The sequence below is a fragment of the Pimephales promelas genome, chromosome 12, assembly GCF_988280905.1.
Source record: "Pimephales promelas chromosome 12, fPimPro1.hap1.1, whole genome shotgun sequence".
Lineage (NCBI taxonomy): Eukaryota > Metazoa > Chordata > Actinopteri > Cypriniformes > Leuciscidae > Pimephales > Pimephales promelas.
Genome location: NC_142780.1, coordinates 32647349 through 32664545, shown reverse-complemented (window position 1 = coordinate 32664545; position 17197 = coordinate 32647349). Strand labels below are relative to the sequence as shown.

At 34.3% G+C, this 17197-nt stretch overlaps 1 protein-coding gene across 1 annotated transcript in view; it reads right to left on the bottom strand.

Annotated features, from left to right (window-relative positions):
• Positions 1–15072, bottom strand: part of cdk14 (cyclin dependent kinase 14) — a 154549-nt gene extending 139477 nt beyond the window's left edge. Inside the window, exons 1-2 of the mRNA XM_039661004.2 lie at positions 14750–15072; positions 9068–9099 (exon numbers count right to left, since the gene is read on the bottom strand). Coding sequence (XP_039516938.1) covers positions 9068–9099; positions 14750–14843 — 126 coding nt within the window. The 5' untranslated portion in view covers positions 14844–15072. The remainder of the gene's footprint in view (positions 1–9067; positions 9100–14749) is intronic.
• Between the last annotated feature and the right edge of the window lie 2125 nt (positions 15073–17197).

Sequence of the window (17197 nt, the reverse complement as noted above, 5' to 3'; positions counted from 1 at the left end):
TTTATTTCTTAGGTCGGTCATTTTGAACAATTAAATCTTAGATCATATGTAATTCAAAAATTCCTATACATAATACAATGCAAAAAAACAAACACATAAAAACAATGAAACAAAATGGAAAAGGAAAAGATGATTTAAATACTTCAGAAAAATAAAAACATTAAGATTTGTTTATGCTAATATATATATATATATATATATATATATATATATATATATATATATATATATATATATAAGCGCGTGTGTATATATATGCACACAAATTATATTTAAATATATTTATGCATTTAGCAGACTTATACTATATACTATATATAGTAATATACATTGTCATTAGACTAAATGCAATTTAAGCTCTACAAATCAAAATATATTAGCATTTATGTATGTAATTAGCAGACACTTTTATCAACAGTGACTTACAATAGAGGAAGTGAATTCATTATAAATTCCTGTGAACTCTTTTTATTTTTGGATCCCGTCGTCAGGCTCAGAGCTGTAAAACTCCTGAATGCGTGATCGACTGAAGGTGTCACAAAAGAAATTGTAATTTTCTAATCATAAATTCCAGCCTCCTGTCTCTTCCTGTCTTTTCTCTGTGTGCAAGAAGTTCATTATTTATTCTCGGCTGAATTAGAGTCTGGCACGTTCTCCACTTTCATTTGTTTGGTGTCAGCATGTGGAATTAATTTAATAAATGTCGTCTTTCATCATGTTAAAGGCTCCCCAGTTATTTGTGGAATGGGCTCGTTGTTGCCACCACAAATCATCTATTTTTCTTTTTGTGTTTGAGGGAAAAGCTTCAGCCTTAATTTCAAGACAAAATTCTTGTATTTTCTTCTTTGCTGATGAATATAATCTTGTATAAATCTTATAATCCAGCTTCGCAAATGAATCCTTAACATAATTGGATCAAAGTCTGTGGTGGCTTTTAAAGGACAACTCCGGCGCAAAATGAACCTTTGGTCTAATTACACATTGCTACCTAGTCAACCGTTATCTGAGATTTGTTTTCATGATTGCCGAATGTAAATAGTTTTATCTCTAAAAACAGTTTAGCCTATAGCGCTAGTATAATATGCTAGTATAGGGCATAGAGTAATGACAAGTAAAAATCGCTTGTTATTACCACTAACAAGGCTCAAAATAGCCCCATACTAAAACGACAGCATAACAAAGGTCCCTACATTCAAACCGAAGCATTGAGAACTTTGTCAGTGTCCATACAGTTTAATAAGAAGATATTTTATACACACAGTCAACTTCGCGAATACAGGAAGAAGCCATCTTTGAAAATTAGTTTCTACCAGTCGATCTAAGAACGCCGATCCATGTGCGCTGAAATGTGCAGAATCTCATATATGGTCCGTTGTTTTCGGAAGAAACACAAACACGAACCGTTTTCTTCTCTTCAGTATGTACACGTAGCCTACTGTTCGCGCTCACATTATCACCTTATTCACATCTCACCGGTGGACATGGATCGGCGTTCTTAGATCGACTTGTAGAGACTAATTTTCAAAGATGGCTTCTTCCTGTATTCGCGAAGTTGACTGTGTGTATAAAATATCTTCTTATTAAACTGTATGGACACTGACAAAGTTCTCAATGCTTCGGTTTGAATGTAGGGACCTTTGTTATGCTGTCGTTTTAGTATGGGGCTATTTTGAGCCTTGTTAGTGGTAATAACAAGCGATTTTTACTTGTCATTACTCTATGCCCTATATACTAGCATTATACTAGCACTATAGGCTAAACTGTTTTTAGAGATAAAACTATTTACATTCGGCAATCATGAAAACATTTCTCAGATAACGGTTGACTAGGTAGCAATGTGCAATTAGACCAAAGGTTCATTTTGCGCCGGAGTTGTCCTTTAAGGACTTTCCGTGTTCTGTTGTATTTTAGTTATGGGGTGAACATTGATTTCAACCATCAGGGGTTGATGAGATAAAGAATTAAAAAAAGACAAGATTTTGATTTGAAATAATAAAATAAAAAAGACAAGATTTTGATTTGAATTATAAAAATAAAAAAATGTACAGATTATTTTTGATGTGATCTAATACTCACTTAAAGTTAAACTTTAAAACGTATATTATTGAATAATGCGGTTAAATGTAATCTTTACTAAATTTTCATTATAAATATCCATTTTTCCACATATTGCAGCACCTAAAATTATTTTTTTATTTTGTTTGTGTGTAATTTGTTAAGGCAAATGTTGAGTTAGTTAGTAGTTTGTTGGTTGAAACTCACGGTGGGTTATTTCTCAAACACGCTTGAAGCGGTTGACCAATCAGAACACACTGGTCCAGCCGACCAATCAGAGCACATTGTGCTTTTCTGAAGGAGGGGCTTCAGAGAGAGAGGAACTAAACAACTATGTTCGCAAGTTCCGTCGTTATCAGCAAAGTTCAACTAGTCGATGTTTCCCGAAACCATCGTTCCAACGAACAGCATTGCAAAGTTGTGTGGTTGGAACGATAGCCCTCGACTTGTGGTTAGAAAAAGAGTTTAGTTTGTATTACATGTGGACTTAATCGTAAATTTTATCAATGCTACCAGCAAGATCAGATACAGTGTGGTGTTCAGATGAGCACATCTGACACAGAGGTCACCAAACTTGACCTTTGTGAAGTTATTAAGAAACTCTAATGTTGATGGCAGGTCACTCTGAAACGAGTCCAGTAGATGATGATGTGTCATCAAGCTATAAATAAATCTGAGTGCTGTGGAGATGCACACAAGATACTCGGCTCATTCATACGACTCGCCTGCAGCCGGATCACACAGAAAACAATGAGATCTTCTGTAAGCGAGGATCTCACCCAGCTCATGCTACACATAATCCTATTTTTGACAAACAGGATTTTTCTTTTTACATTATAGCAGTATTATTTCCATAACAATTAAACATTTTTCCCAAAAAATTCTCATTACTGTCATGTGAAAGGACATTTTAATTTTGTGACTCATAATTTAGTCATTCCTACAAAAAATAAAAGGCAGTGCAACAAACACCACAATGCATTAATGCTTTGCTAATTAAATAATGCATCATGACTTAGAATATAGAATGAAGATGCAAGAATAAAAAAGGTCTTTATTTTAAGCAAAATATGAACAATAAACTTTTTTTGTGAGTTTGACACATTTATGTCCTTCACACACACAGAATGCAATAAAATTGTGCATGTGCAAGTCAAAGTTGAGACAAACTTTACCGTGACAGTAACGGTAATATCCACGCATAATGCACACACTCTAAAAAATTGTGAGTTATTTCAACCCAAATTTGGGTTAAAAATGTTAATTAAAAAATGTAGAGTTGAAAGTGAAAGTTGAAGTTGGGTCAAAATTTTAAATTACATTTTTAACCCAACATTTGGGTTTGTCCATTTTTTTTTTAATCAAATTCTGGGTTAAAACAACCCAGCATTGTTTAGAGTGCACTAAACCAACTATTTCTTCAACTAAGACACTGAAAATAAATGCTCTTCAAAACTTCCACTAATTTGTCAACAATGTCACATTCTGTATTTTTTAGATAATATACTGTGATAATGACGATGATGGAAATGACCTTTTAATCATTTTTGGAATAAAAAGAATCCTGCATCTTAATAAGGTTAATTTCACAATAATTACCTTTTTCATGCCATTAGCATAATTTGGCCAAATAACATCTTGAATGGAAATGCAATATAATATTCTGTTCTGTGACTTCTTTGGCTATGAGACAAGAGTAAAGCAATACAATCAACAGACAAAGGGCATCTGAAAAGTAGCGAGCATTTCTGATATACACTGAAAAAAATGGTTTAGGATTTACTTTGAAACTATTTTCACTAAGATATTGCTAAATTTTCACAAATAATTACAAAGAAATTAGTACATTTTTGAAAACGAACGCCTGAAATATTTTCTTGTACAACATAAATATCTGTTTTATTTACAACTAACAAATATTTTTTTTACAGTGTACTTACAATAAACAAAAGTCCCGATAGTTTAAAAGAAACACCCACATGCATCCAGCACCGCCTCAAAGGACCATAATCACAGAGACCAGCAGGGGTTTATGGGAAAACTGTCAGTTACACATGAAGACGCATCCAACAGACTCACACACACAAACACACACCCACACGGAGAGAGAGAGAGAGAGAGAGAGAATCAGGACATCTCAAGAGAGGTCAAATACTTTCTGCTTTCTCAGACACACACTTCATACTCAACAGGAAACAGTCCCTTTCCTTCTGAGATTCTTTACATGTTTCTCCAGCGGCGGCAACCATTTATAGCCAACGGACCGAACCAGTTCCCATGAAGAGAACGCTTTGAATGCTACAAATCTTATCATTTCAAAAAACTGCTTGGAGACATCATTTTCATGGACAAACAAGCTAAAAATAATCACCATTAATGGATATTGCCAAGATACAATCCCAAGAAATACTGCTGCCTTTTGCACAAAATTTTTTTTTAATTCTTAAATAAATATTATATATATATATAGACACATTTATAATATTTATTATTTATTTACTTAAAAATTTAAATTTTTTTTTTATTAATTTATTTTATTTATTATATTTATTTTATATATTATATTTATTTTATTTATTTATTTATTTTAAATAAATAAATATATATACTCACACATATAAATATACATATGTATATTATATATTTAGTTTTTATGACATTTTTCGTCATAGCTTTCGTTAACGAAATTAACACTGATATATATATATATATATCATATATATCATATATGTGTATGTGTGTGTGTGTATTGGTTTAGTTTTAAATGAATATATAATAAGTTATTATTATATATTATATATTTTTATTTGTTGCGTATTATTTAAATAAATAAATAAATAGCTTCAAATGTCCTAAATACAACAAAATAACATTTGCTACATTTGATATTTTCTAACGATTTTGCTTGTCTATGCAAAACTTGCTGCCACTATGCATATATGATCTTTCTTAGCACAAGTTCCTATTGTGCATGATTCTTTAAGTTATTCCAAAGAAAAACAAGACTTCTTTTGCATAATATTTCTTAAAAATGTTTATAAATGACTTGCTCCGCCTTTTTTGCTGACATCATTAGTCCCTCTACACACCCACTTTTCAAGTCCAATCAAATCCTGATGGATAAAATCTATCCAGTCTCACTGAAGGTCCTGTTTCATGTCAGATTTCAGAAGTAGAATGGGTTGTGAATGTCAAGAAGGCTTTTTGTCAAGTATGAGCAACAGAAACCGCCTTAGCGAACATGACTAATGAATATTTAGTAAAAGTAAAAACTCCTCACTGTCACTCACTCGTTAGTTTCCGAGACTCCAGGCATTAAACATGCAGCACAACAAGGCCTCGTTTAGCTGACGGAGCGTCTCGTAACATGACACGTAGGAAAAAAGCCCAACTAGACATCTGCAAACCTCTGCGAACTGTTGGATTTCACGTTTATTCAGTCAAGGTTGTTGTTTTGCATCCGCTGTATTTTTTATGCATGTTGTTAAATGGATACGCGGTTGTAAAGAGAGAGCCAGCCCAGAAGATAGTGAAGGGCTTCCTGTGGGTCTCTAGGGAGGAACGCAGAAACACACACACACACACACACGCTCATCCAGGCCTAACCAGATGTGACGGCTGACCACGGCAGTGAAAAGACAAGAGATAAAGCGATCCAAGACACACGAGCACCAGCGCTCAGGGTTATATAAAGATCTCACAAGCTCCAGTTCAAGATCAAGTTTGTCATTTATTGATGTCCACATACCTGTAGTTTCTGGAGTTTAAAGTCACCATGAAATCAAAACTGACGATTCTTAGTTTTTATGGAATATTAGTGCATTTATTATACATGATTTATCAGTGCACATCATTATAGTTTTTTAATTAATGTGCCTCGTAATCTTGAATCGAAATCTCTTTTCTTCTCTGATGAGGGGTTGACTGGCGCGAGGGCGGGGCAACCTGTCACTCACATGAGATCCACCAATAGCAAACCAAAACCATCCAATCAATGCCCTATAGATAAATTAAAGCCCCGCCCATTTTTTCTTGTTCGATTTCACTTGGATATACCTCACAATAGGAAAAAAAAAGATGGTCAACTTCCGTTTCATGATGACTTTAACGTTCAGGAGTCATTGCTACTTTGACTTCCTGATAGTGCTGGGCTGAACCTGTGTATATTTTTGTTATGATATTAATTTTTAATATACCGCCATACCAATGTATTTCAAACGCTGTGCCGCGTGACACTGTTTCAGACGGACCCTTTACAATGTTGCACTTCTAAGCAGCGACTGCGAGGCGAGGCCAAGGATATAGACGAATCCGGCGAAACTACCGGAAGTAAGCGGGGCGCCATTACTGAGCTGTTGCTGGGTAGCGTTGCGCCATTGCCTCCTATTGTTTTAGTTGCAACTTGCGTCCACTGGAATAAACAGCCCGCGATTTACGACTGTCTCTAACGTTACAACGTTACCCCTTGTATAATGTCGAGTGGGTAAACAGTTTCCGTTATAAATTGTTTCTATGGTGGGCGGCAGTAAAATTTAAATTTTGAAGAGAAAACACTGTGAATACCCCGGGTCGACTGCCCCTGTCTGGTGCCGTACGGTTTACAGATTTCCTGGGCGAGTACAAGACGTGGACATTCGCGTATAATAACAATTATTTAATGACATAAGTAAAAAAAAATATAATAAATATGTGATATAGTGATCAGCAAAATCTCCTCTCTTGCTATTTGTTCTATTCAATTAACATGCTATGGTCATTAAATGGCTTTCCTGAGCTAAATGTAACGTTATGTGACATAATTGTTTTCCTGCTGTTATATTGACCTCTTCCCATGGTTTAAAAACACTAATTGGTCGATATTATGTATACTTTCTAGCTGTAACGTTACCTTACCCTTGCCTGTTGCAATGTGAAAATGAGATAAATAATGGACACAAATGAAAAACATGAATTTGTTTATTTGATTTCATTCATTTATTTATTTATTGTTGCCAAATGAACAGATCTTTTTATAGTTTCCTCGTTAGCAAACGTTAGCCTAGCTAGCTTGCCAAGCTATTTTCATAAATAACGTTAATCTGTAAGATCGTTTGTACCTTCATCTGTGAGTGGAGGCCACTGCAGTCACAGATCAAACCAACAAGTCATTCTGCCTGGCTGTAGCTGTCATCGAGGGTGCTTTCGCGTTATCACCGAGGTTTGTTTACATACAGGTGCATATGTCTATGCCTGTGTAACAGCTCAGTAATGGCGTCGCCACAAGATGGCAGCCTACACAGAACGCTCGTCGGATTCGTCTATATACAGCAGTGCTCTGGTGTTACGTTACAGGGAAGATGGATCCTGCGGTACTATAGCGTTATTTTCATGTCAAATGTCAAGAGCGCACTATTGTAGCGCGAAAGTACATTAATATAGCGCGCAAGCGCGAATCTCTCTGCTCGCGCGCGGAATATACAGCCCGTTCTCATCCCAAGGCGTCATATACTAACGCTTTTGACATTTCGTCTACATCCAACGCACATGGCACCCTTTAGCGTCAATATGAGACGCAGATATATATGGCGAGAAAGGCGCCTCCTAGTGGTGTAACCCTAAACCTACCATAACCGAACAAAGCTGCTCTTGTAAGAATAGGTCTATTTTCTCTGGCTCGCTTAGAGAATCCTGCACATAAAACGTGTTCAGTGCAATCGCGAATCTCTCCTCTTCCGTAGATAACAATTTTAGGTTATAAGAACGTTTTCATAACGTTCCCATTAAGTTATAAAAACGTTATTTCTGAATGTTCTAGGAACATTCAAAACGTCCAGTTTTTTAGACGTTTTAATAATGTTATTTCTTGGGTATAATAATAACGTTATTCAAAACGTTATAAGTACGTTAATTTCTCCCGTTATATAAACGTTGAATTAACGTTCTTGCTTGGCTATAAGAACATCATTCAAACGTCATTAGAACATTCAATTCTCCCGTTATATAAATGTTGTATTTTAACGTTATTTCCTGGTGGTCCTAACAATTTTAGGTTATACTGGGCGTTATTCTATTCTACAATATTCACTAATGAGAGTAAAATAGACCATCCTAAGTCAATTTATTGCAGTAATTCCTCTCTCAACCAACACCTGATTATGCATGAAAAAAACAACAAAAAAAACAACAACATAAACCGGAAAACCGGCTAAAAAAAAAAACGTGATATAAATTTTTGGTCAAACCGCCCAGCACTATACTTCCTGAAGAGTGAAACATGCCCATCAAATTCCATTTAATGACCATATTCGGGCTGAAGTATTAGCTAAAACGCTCAGCTACAATGGGCGTATGGTGGAAATGATGGTGTCTCTGCTTGGAACCAATGTGAAATGCCGCTTGCTTCTGGTGTCAAATTACATTTGCAAATTAACTTGAACATGAAAATAATCAACAAACAACTTATCTATTGCAATGGGACATGTAGCACTAAAACAAAGCTTTTAATGACTGCCTGAATACAAAAATGGTTATCATTTTGAGAAATTTGGTTTTAAAATTCGTCTTTTCAGAATAATAAATAATACTCTGGAAAACATGTTTCCAGAAAAATCACCAATAAACACAATCTTGGCTGTAACAGTGGAAAGGGGCCTCAAATGTATTTAAATAATATTGTATGTTCCTGTTCAATATCACTCGAGGGCCCGTTTCCAAAGCCAATGGAATAATGTAGGGACGGGTCGGTGCCTCGGCGCAATGAAGAAACGGAGAACAATGAAGCATCTCTCAAATGATCACAACTGACACTTCAACCCCTAGAGACCGACACCATCGCCTCAAATAGCAACATCCAAACAGCACATCCCAGCATGCACTACTCCAATGACAGTCAAAGCGCAGTGAAATCCATTAAGCAACAGACAGCACACAACTACACCAAACACGTCATATAACATCTCACGACAGTTACATTAACTGAGTCTTCCAACACTCCCAAGGGTTCTGAAAGTCAAATGGTTGTATTTTGGCTTACCTCGTCAAAGCCGCTGTCTTCTTTCTTGAAGGCTTGAGGGGGAGAGAAAGAAAAGTAATATCAGACTTTCATTTTACTGACTATTGAACAGTGAATAAAAGAATGAAATAATCAAAAAGTGGCTCTTTAATGCATTCTGCACATGAACATGAAAAACCAATAAGAAAGGCTGTAATTGGCTGAAATGGTTTTCCAGCCACAGCCGTATAGGTCATTAAGAGAAAGTCCACATTACATTTAATCCACAAAATCAAGTGAAAGAAATTAGAAAATATATTTTCCATAAAGAAAATCAAGCCTTGTTTTACAATAAACTTTATAAAAGTATATATGAAGAGTTCAGATGCAAAAGCCTCTAAGTGCCATTTGAAATTTTCTTCTAGAATGATCATTTTTATAAAGCTTGTATATTTAAGTTCAGTGATTTCACTTAAATGGCAATGATAATTACCTATTAATTGTTATTTAAGTGAAATTACTGAACTTAAATATACAAGTTTGATAAAAAATCATCATTAAAGAAGAAAATTTCTAATGGCATTTAGAGGCTTTTGCATCTGAACTCTTCATATATATATATAAAATATATTAAATGTTTAATACAATATATATATATATATAGTATTTATGCTTCACTTCATAAAAATATTTATAATTTCTTTTGATTTGGGGGTGAAATGTGTCCACCCACCACATGCATCTGCAAACAACTCCAATAAAGCCTGGAAACCACAGAGAAATGGTTTTATCTGAGCATGGACATTTAAAGCGATACTCTCCAAGCAAACATCGACTTTTACAACATCATTCGATGAAGGAAACTGAATCTGGAGATCATATGGGATGAAATGGCCACTGGGAGCAAAGAATGGATTCTTGGTAATAAAGCTTTCCTCTCAGATCTAATGAGACTATATGTACTTGTAAATATTGGATGACAGTTGTTTCATCTTTTTAACTGTTGTGGTAAAGATCTCTGTTGTGTCTAGCACAAGGGAGGGAATTGATCAATAAACCAATTTATGATCAAACAAACTACATATTATACCCATATTGACATGTAAAAGTGTTTGAGATACAGTTGATAACCACAGAAAATAACTCTATAGTCTATGATGCAAAACTCTGCACAGCAATTACATTAAAAAAATCTAATAATTTGTTCAAAGGGGAACCATTACGCCATTTTTCAACATCTTGATTTTTTAGGGAGCTCTACAAGAACAGGTTTTCATGCTTGAATGTTCAATAAACACATTATTTTTCACATATTCTTCATTGTTGCAGCACCTCTATTCCCGGTCTGTCAGTATTGCTCTGTTTAGTTCCGGTCTCTATGAAGCCCCTCCTTCTAAAAAGCACACTGTGCTCTGATTGGTCAGCTGCTTTGAGCATTTTTGTGAAATGTCCCGCCCCTTACCATAACCATGAGGCTTAACACACTACTAACTAACTCAACCAGGCCCCTCCCCTTTATTTTACACATTAATTTAATTTTATAATTTAAATAAGGAATCATGTGACATGTTCATTCCCGGAAGAAAACTCAAGACTATTCAAGGAGTTCAGAAACAGTGACACTGAAATAGAGAATAACTCCCTCCCTATGGAGTGGACTTGTAACTTTGCAGACCTTTTTCATGCTCAAACAACAACATTTAACACACACTAAATGTTGAAAAAGTAAAAATGCTTTGCAGCACAGACGTAAAGCTACACCGTGTAACTCTTTTAGTTTATTCTTAGCTAAAAACACGTAGTTCTTTCAAACATATATGTGCTCATTAATGTATATTTAGTTCGTTCAAGTAATAAAGTATTCTCGTGAGTGTATAATATGCCATTGAAAATACATACGGGTAAGGGGTTCTAATGTCGGTCATCATGTTGCCCCTCCATCTGGAAAGTACATTAGCCAAAGAGGGACATACCCGTTAATTCAAGCTTCGCTTTTTGAGTTAACACTCATGGACGAGGTCGAACCGGAAGCCATGTTAATCTTGGACTACACTGGCCACCGTAGGAGTTAAAACGAAATCGGAATTGAGAGGAACAGAAACTAATATTCACTGGATGGTCATATACCTTTTCACCTCTAGATGGGGGTAAAAATCACACAGTGCAGCTTTAAGTTTAGCCTCTTTTTAAACAAGACACTTGGCAGATTGGTGAAAAAAAAGTGTGTAGAAGTTAAAAAGTTAAAAATTCACAAATGAAATACATATTTCCCAAAACAAGTTTTACTCTACTACTGAAACAAAATCGAAGGCATTCATTTAAACAAGTTGTGTTCCAAATTTGAGGTAGATATCTAAAAAAAGAAGAAGAGCTTTTAGTAAGATTTAATTTTATACATGAAATTTGTTTCCCATTTTCTAATGAGGTCATTTTTTATTGTGAGGAGCAAGAGTGTTACTATTTTTCAGGTGTGTGTGTGTGTGTACACAGCAAGAGCTAAAACCTGTACCAAGTTTTGTACCATTCTGATGGAAAAATTCCATTCAAAAATAAAATAAGTATTTTAAACATTTTAAATACCAGCTTTTTATAACCACACAAAAATATATTGTGTTAATCACATGCGCATCAACAAAACGTTCCTTTAAAATATAAAAGAATGTGTTCAGATCTGTGCTGTTGGCATAGCGCAGACAATAGACACAGATCTTCTTCATGTGAATGCTTCATAAACCCTCCCACAGTTTGATTTTTTGACTGAAGCACAGTCATGCACACACAGTATCATTGTTAAACGAGCCGAGCATCTCTCTTGCATGTCCCTCCCAAAATTATTTATTCATGTCACTGTTGTTGTTGTTTCAAGGCGACGAGCCATTAAATTGCAGCATTCTCCGAGGAAAACTGAGACAGAAACTGCAGAACTATTGCAGATTTCACTTCAGGGGGAAAAACAACAAGGAAAAACATAAGTAATAGGCTAGGTTATGATTTAATTATATGCCACCTGTGCATTCCTGCACCATCAGCATGAAAGCAGCTTCACTGTCTTGGAGAGCAGATTCACTTCAATGAAGAAATAAAATACATTCGGAGTCTCAAAATATCCGTCCCACACATTCAAAAGAAAAGAAAAAACCTTTCTAAAGGCTTCAGATGGAACAGGGTGTCTAAAAACAGTCGACTGGCAGCCTGATGAAAAGATAATAATGCAAAATGAGCGATGGGCCGGATGAGACAACTTCAAACAAAGACACTCACAAAGACGCCAAGAACATCCGCACTGAGCTAAATGAGGAGACAACACGCCAAAATATGAGTTTTCGTATAAAAAATACAAAGATTATTGAAGTCCGTTTAACAAGAAAATACTTTAAAAATTCATGTTTAATTCAATGTCACTTTGTTAATTATTTATGAAATTTATTAGCAATTGCTGAGTGAAAATCGTTTCTACAAGGAACGTTTTTTTTTTCTCAGAGTACAAAGACAGCATTATAAGTGAGTGATTTGGAACGCTCTACATACGCTATGACTCCATGAGACTCTCATTTAAATATGTTTATCAATGACATGATTCACATGCATAAAAAAAAAAATAAGTCAAATACTTCTATTGCTACCTTGTGGTACAGAACTAAATAAATACATACATATATATAAAAAAAATAACATGCATGTATATGTGTGTGCGTGTGTGTGTGTGTGCACGTGTTTTAGGGCTGGGCAATGATTAATCGCGATTAATTGCATGCAAAATAAAAGTTTGTGTATGTGTGTGTAGAGTGTATATGTGTGTGTAGAGTGTATAATTATTTCGTATATATAGTATATATATATATATATATATATACATACCATTTTTTAGAAAACATACACACACACACACACTAGGGCTGGGCAACGATTAATCACATCCAAAATAAAGTTGTTTTTTTTGCATAATATATGTGTGTGTAGTGTGTATAAATATTTTGTGTACTGTATATAAATACACACACAGTCACACATGCATGTATATATTTAAGAAATATTTGTATCTATATATTTTATATATATTTAATTAATATTATATATAAATATAAATATTTGATATAGTAATTTTATATATTTAATTAATATTAAATATTTGATATATTAAGAACACATTTTTCTTAAAAAATGAATGTGTATTTATATACAGTACACAAAATACTACACACATATATATATTATATAAACACAAACCTTTATTTTGGATGCGATTAATCATTGCCCAGCCTTAGTATGTGTGTGTGTATGTATATATATATATATATATATATATATATATATATATATATATATATATATAATTCATTGATTTGAAACTGAATGATTAATTGAATGAGTCATAGATTATTTAAACTAATATAGACACTGCTTATTGTAAATAAAAACGTTTTATAAAATATTTAAACAAATATTGATTAATTAAATAGTGAATGATTTATTGAATGACTCATAGTTCAAATGTAAAATATAAGGCTTAACTTTATGAGAAAACAATTTTCTCATAAATTCTTTAATTTCTTTTAATTTTGAGGTGCAATGCGACATGACTTTTTGGAAAATTTTGGAAATTTTGGAACGAGGCCCATATGAATTACTCCTGTGCAAAGACACAATCAGCCCATCACTTCCGCTCTTACTGTCCTATAACAGAACAGATGAACGTAGCACAACCATGATGAGACACATGGCTGGTGAAGTCAGCGTCTTTACGATATAAAAGCCCCTAGGCAGCATCTTTAACCGCCACTGCAACAGAACAGCCTTTATGACACTGACAGGAGACAATCACAATCTCAAATCAAACCGCAAAGGGACCAGCTTAGTGCCCTAAAGAGTGCTCATCGCAACTGGTGACATACAATAAGCCATAAAAGTAAAAATTCTCTATTTGAGGTCATATTGAAATGTGACACAAGGTGAAACATCTGATGATCAAAAGACTGAACCTTCATGTTCTGTTGTCTAAGAAAGACCAAATGTCAAATATCTATAAAAAAATAAAACAAAAACGTGAGGTTGATGCATCAAGGCTTTTCCACATTCTTATAAGAATTGACACATTTTAGTTTAGGATTTTCAAACAGAAGCAAAATTATAATAAACATGCATTATTATAGTCTAAACCTTATCTGTCAACAAGGTGTTGATGAAATCAGGGAATACACATAAATAACAGATAATAACAGGACATTGATGTTAAACAAAAGTCTCCATTTGATCTGCTCAAGTAATGATTCTTATGCACAACCTAAAAATCAAAGACCTTTACAGATGAAGGTCTCTGCGAGTTTAGAGGATTATTTCCAGACACTGGCAATGAATCACAATGCAGGAGAGCAAAGAAAAGAGTTTATGAGATCACACTGATCGATCACACACATTGATCGCATGTGAACCTCTGACAGAAGATCACAAACAATCAGATATACCGGTGCATCTTCAGATTAAGCAGATGTCTATTCTGCAGCTCATATTCTATTCAATTCTACTCTGCTGGTTCGTGAAGAGCTCAGCTGCATCATGAACAAGCATGCAACATCTGCACTTCACAAGCACAGTTCAGTTGTTTCGTTTTACCGTACAAATGAAGCACAAAAACGGTCATTTACAGTGAAAACAAACTTTCCGAGGACTGTCCTGCAGAGATAACGAGCTCGTGCACAATAAAAGCGATGGATGATGGACACTCACCGATGCGACTGAAGCTCTCCGACAAAGTTCTTCTTAATTTCTTCATTTTGCCGATTTTTTCGGCAGGTTGAGCCGCTGGCATTAAATCACACATGAGTTTGAAATCAGGGAGTAAATTAGACGCGTAGATAACAGTTGTGTGCAAACACTGTCCTTCTGTAGGCTATTAAATAAGCATTTTCAAAGTCTAATGACTACATATCTGGAGACAATGTAATCCGCAATAATGTGACGAGGCGAGGGAAACTTCAGGACAACGTCTCTAAACGCCGCGGTTTTCCTCTGGAAATGTGGATGTCATTTTTGGGATTCTCTCTCCTTTCGTTTGGCGAGAGTGCGGATAAAACCCTGAGTTAGCCCCGCCCCCGCGAGACAACTATTGGCCGTCGAACGGACGTCTCGCTTTTAACTGGCTGCATTAACTGTCCATCATATATAGAGCTCCGCCTTGCCTTATAAGAAGAACCAGGCGTCTTCAGGACATTTATATAGTTCGTAAATTGCTTTTAATAACCCACATGTTTCGTACATTCTATAATTCATAATTCAATCAGGAAAAGAAAAAAAATAATAAAAGCACTCATTTGTTTTTGATTATGCGTTTTATAATCAAATGTTGTTTTAATATTGTCATTTAGTACTATTACATAGTACCACTCAAAAGGTTGAACACAATACTATTTTTAATATTTTTGAAAGTCTGTTATGCTTATTAAGCTTGCATTTAGGCTATTTGATGAAAAATACAGAAAAAACGCTAACATTTAGAAGTATTATTATAGTTTAATATATGTTAAAATAGACAATATTAAATTAACTGTTGTGTTTTAATAAATATTTTAAAAATATAATTTACTTCTGAATTTTCAGCATAGTCACGTGATCCTTCAGAAATCTTTCTAATATGCTGATTTATTATCAATGTTGGAAACAGTTGTGCTGCTTCATATTTTTTGGAACCTGTGATTGTTTTTGCAAGATTGATAAATAAAAAGCTAAAAAATAAAAGAACAGCATTTATTCAAAATATAAATCTTTTCTAACAATATAAATCTGTACTATCACCTTTTTTTTTAACAATTTAACAAAAGAAAAAAATAACTGACCCAAAACATTTTTTTGATGTAAGTGTATATTGTTACAAAAGATTTCCATTTCAAATAAATGCTGTTGTTTTTTAACTTTAAAGTTTTTAAAACAAATATTAAGCAGCACAACTGTTTCCAACACATTGATTATATATCAGTAGCCTATATTAGAAAGATTTCTGACTCTGAAGACTGGAGTAAGGATGCTTAAAATTCAGCTTTGATCACAGAAATAAATTAAATTTTAAAGTAAAATAGAAAACCATATAAGAATATCATTTTTTTCTGATTTTTTGGATTTTTGATCAAATGAATGCAGGCTATATATATATATATATATATATATATATATATATATACTGTGTATATTTATATATATACTGTACATATATATATATATATATATATATATATATATATATCATTACCATTTGATATATTAAAGTATCACCATACCAATATAGTACTACCATTACAACATTTTACAGGTTACTTTACAGACTTGACACTTTGACACGGTAATAATAAAAAATGTTCATGATAATATCAAAGCAAAAAAGCTTCAATTTCTTTATTCCAAATAAAACTTCTGATTTTGAAGGTTTCATACCCACGAACATTGATTGTGTCTGTTATAACCAAAGGTTTGGAGAACATCTCTCTCTGAGCCGAATGGAAATGCAGTGAGAATGTGGGAGGTCAGGACAGTCGAGTCTAATATAAACATTCCTTCATCAAGTTCACAGTCAGTGCAATCACACGCCTTGCTTTCCACAACTCATCACAAACCTGTTAGTCAAACACAGTCCTCAACCCTTTTTACCTCCATAACCTGCCGTATCTGCGAGCAAAACGAGACTTCATCCATTGTGTAAAGTGTCTCTGTTTCACAGGTGGTTGAAAATGTCAGCATCCTCCTGCATCATTTTCCTTGGGATAGCAATGAATTATTCAGGAACGTTATAAGAAAGTAAATAGGGTCAGTGTGGATTTCATGTTGACTTAAATCTTTCATGCAACTCGTTCTGCTCATCGTCTTCAAAATGCGGCTGATCTACGCAGAAAATTCCCAAGGATGAGCTTTGCAGAGTCTACCCAAACATTTGCATTTCCCTGCTGGATTTTGTTCCTTTGCAGTCTAATGAATGTAGCAGGCGAACATTTCACTGTTATTCTAATTACAGCACAGAATGAACCGCATAACTAATGTGCTTGTCGATTGTTAACTGTAGAACAGGTGGCATGAAATAAGAGAGAAGAACGATTTTCTGCTCAGCGTTTAAATGAATTGAGGGTAACTTTACTTGAAGGGGTGTGCATAAGTCTATAATCATGACATGACATATGTTATGAATATGAA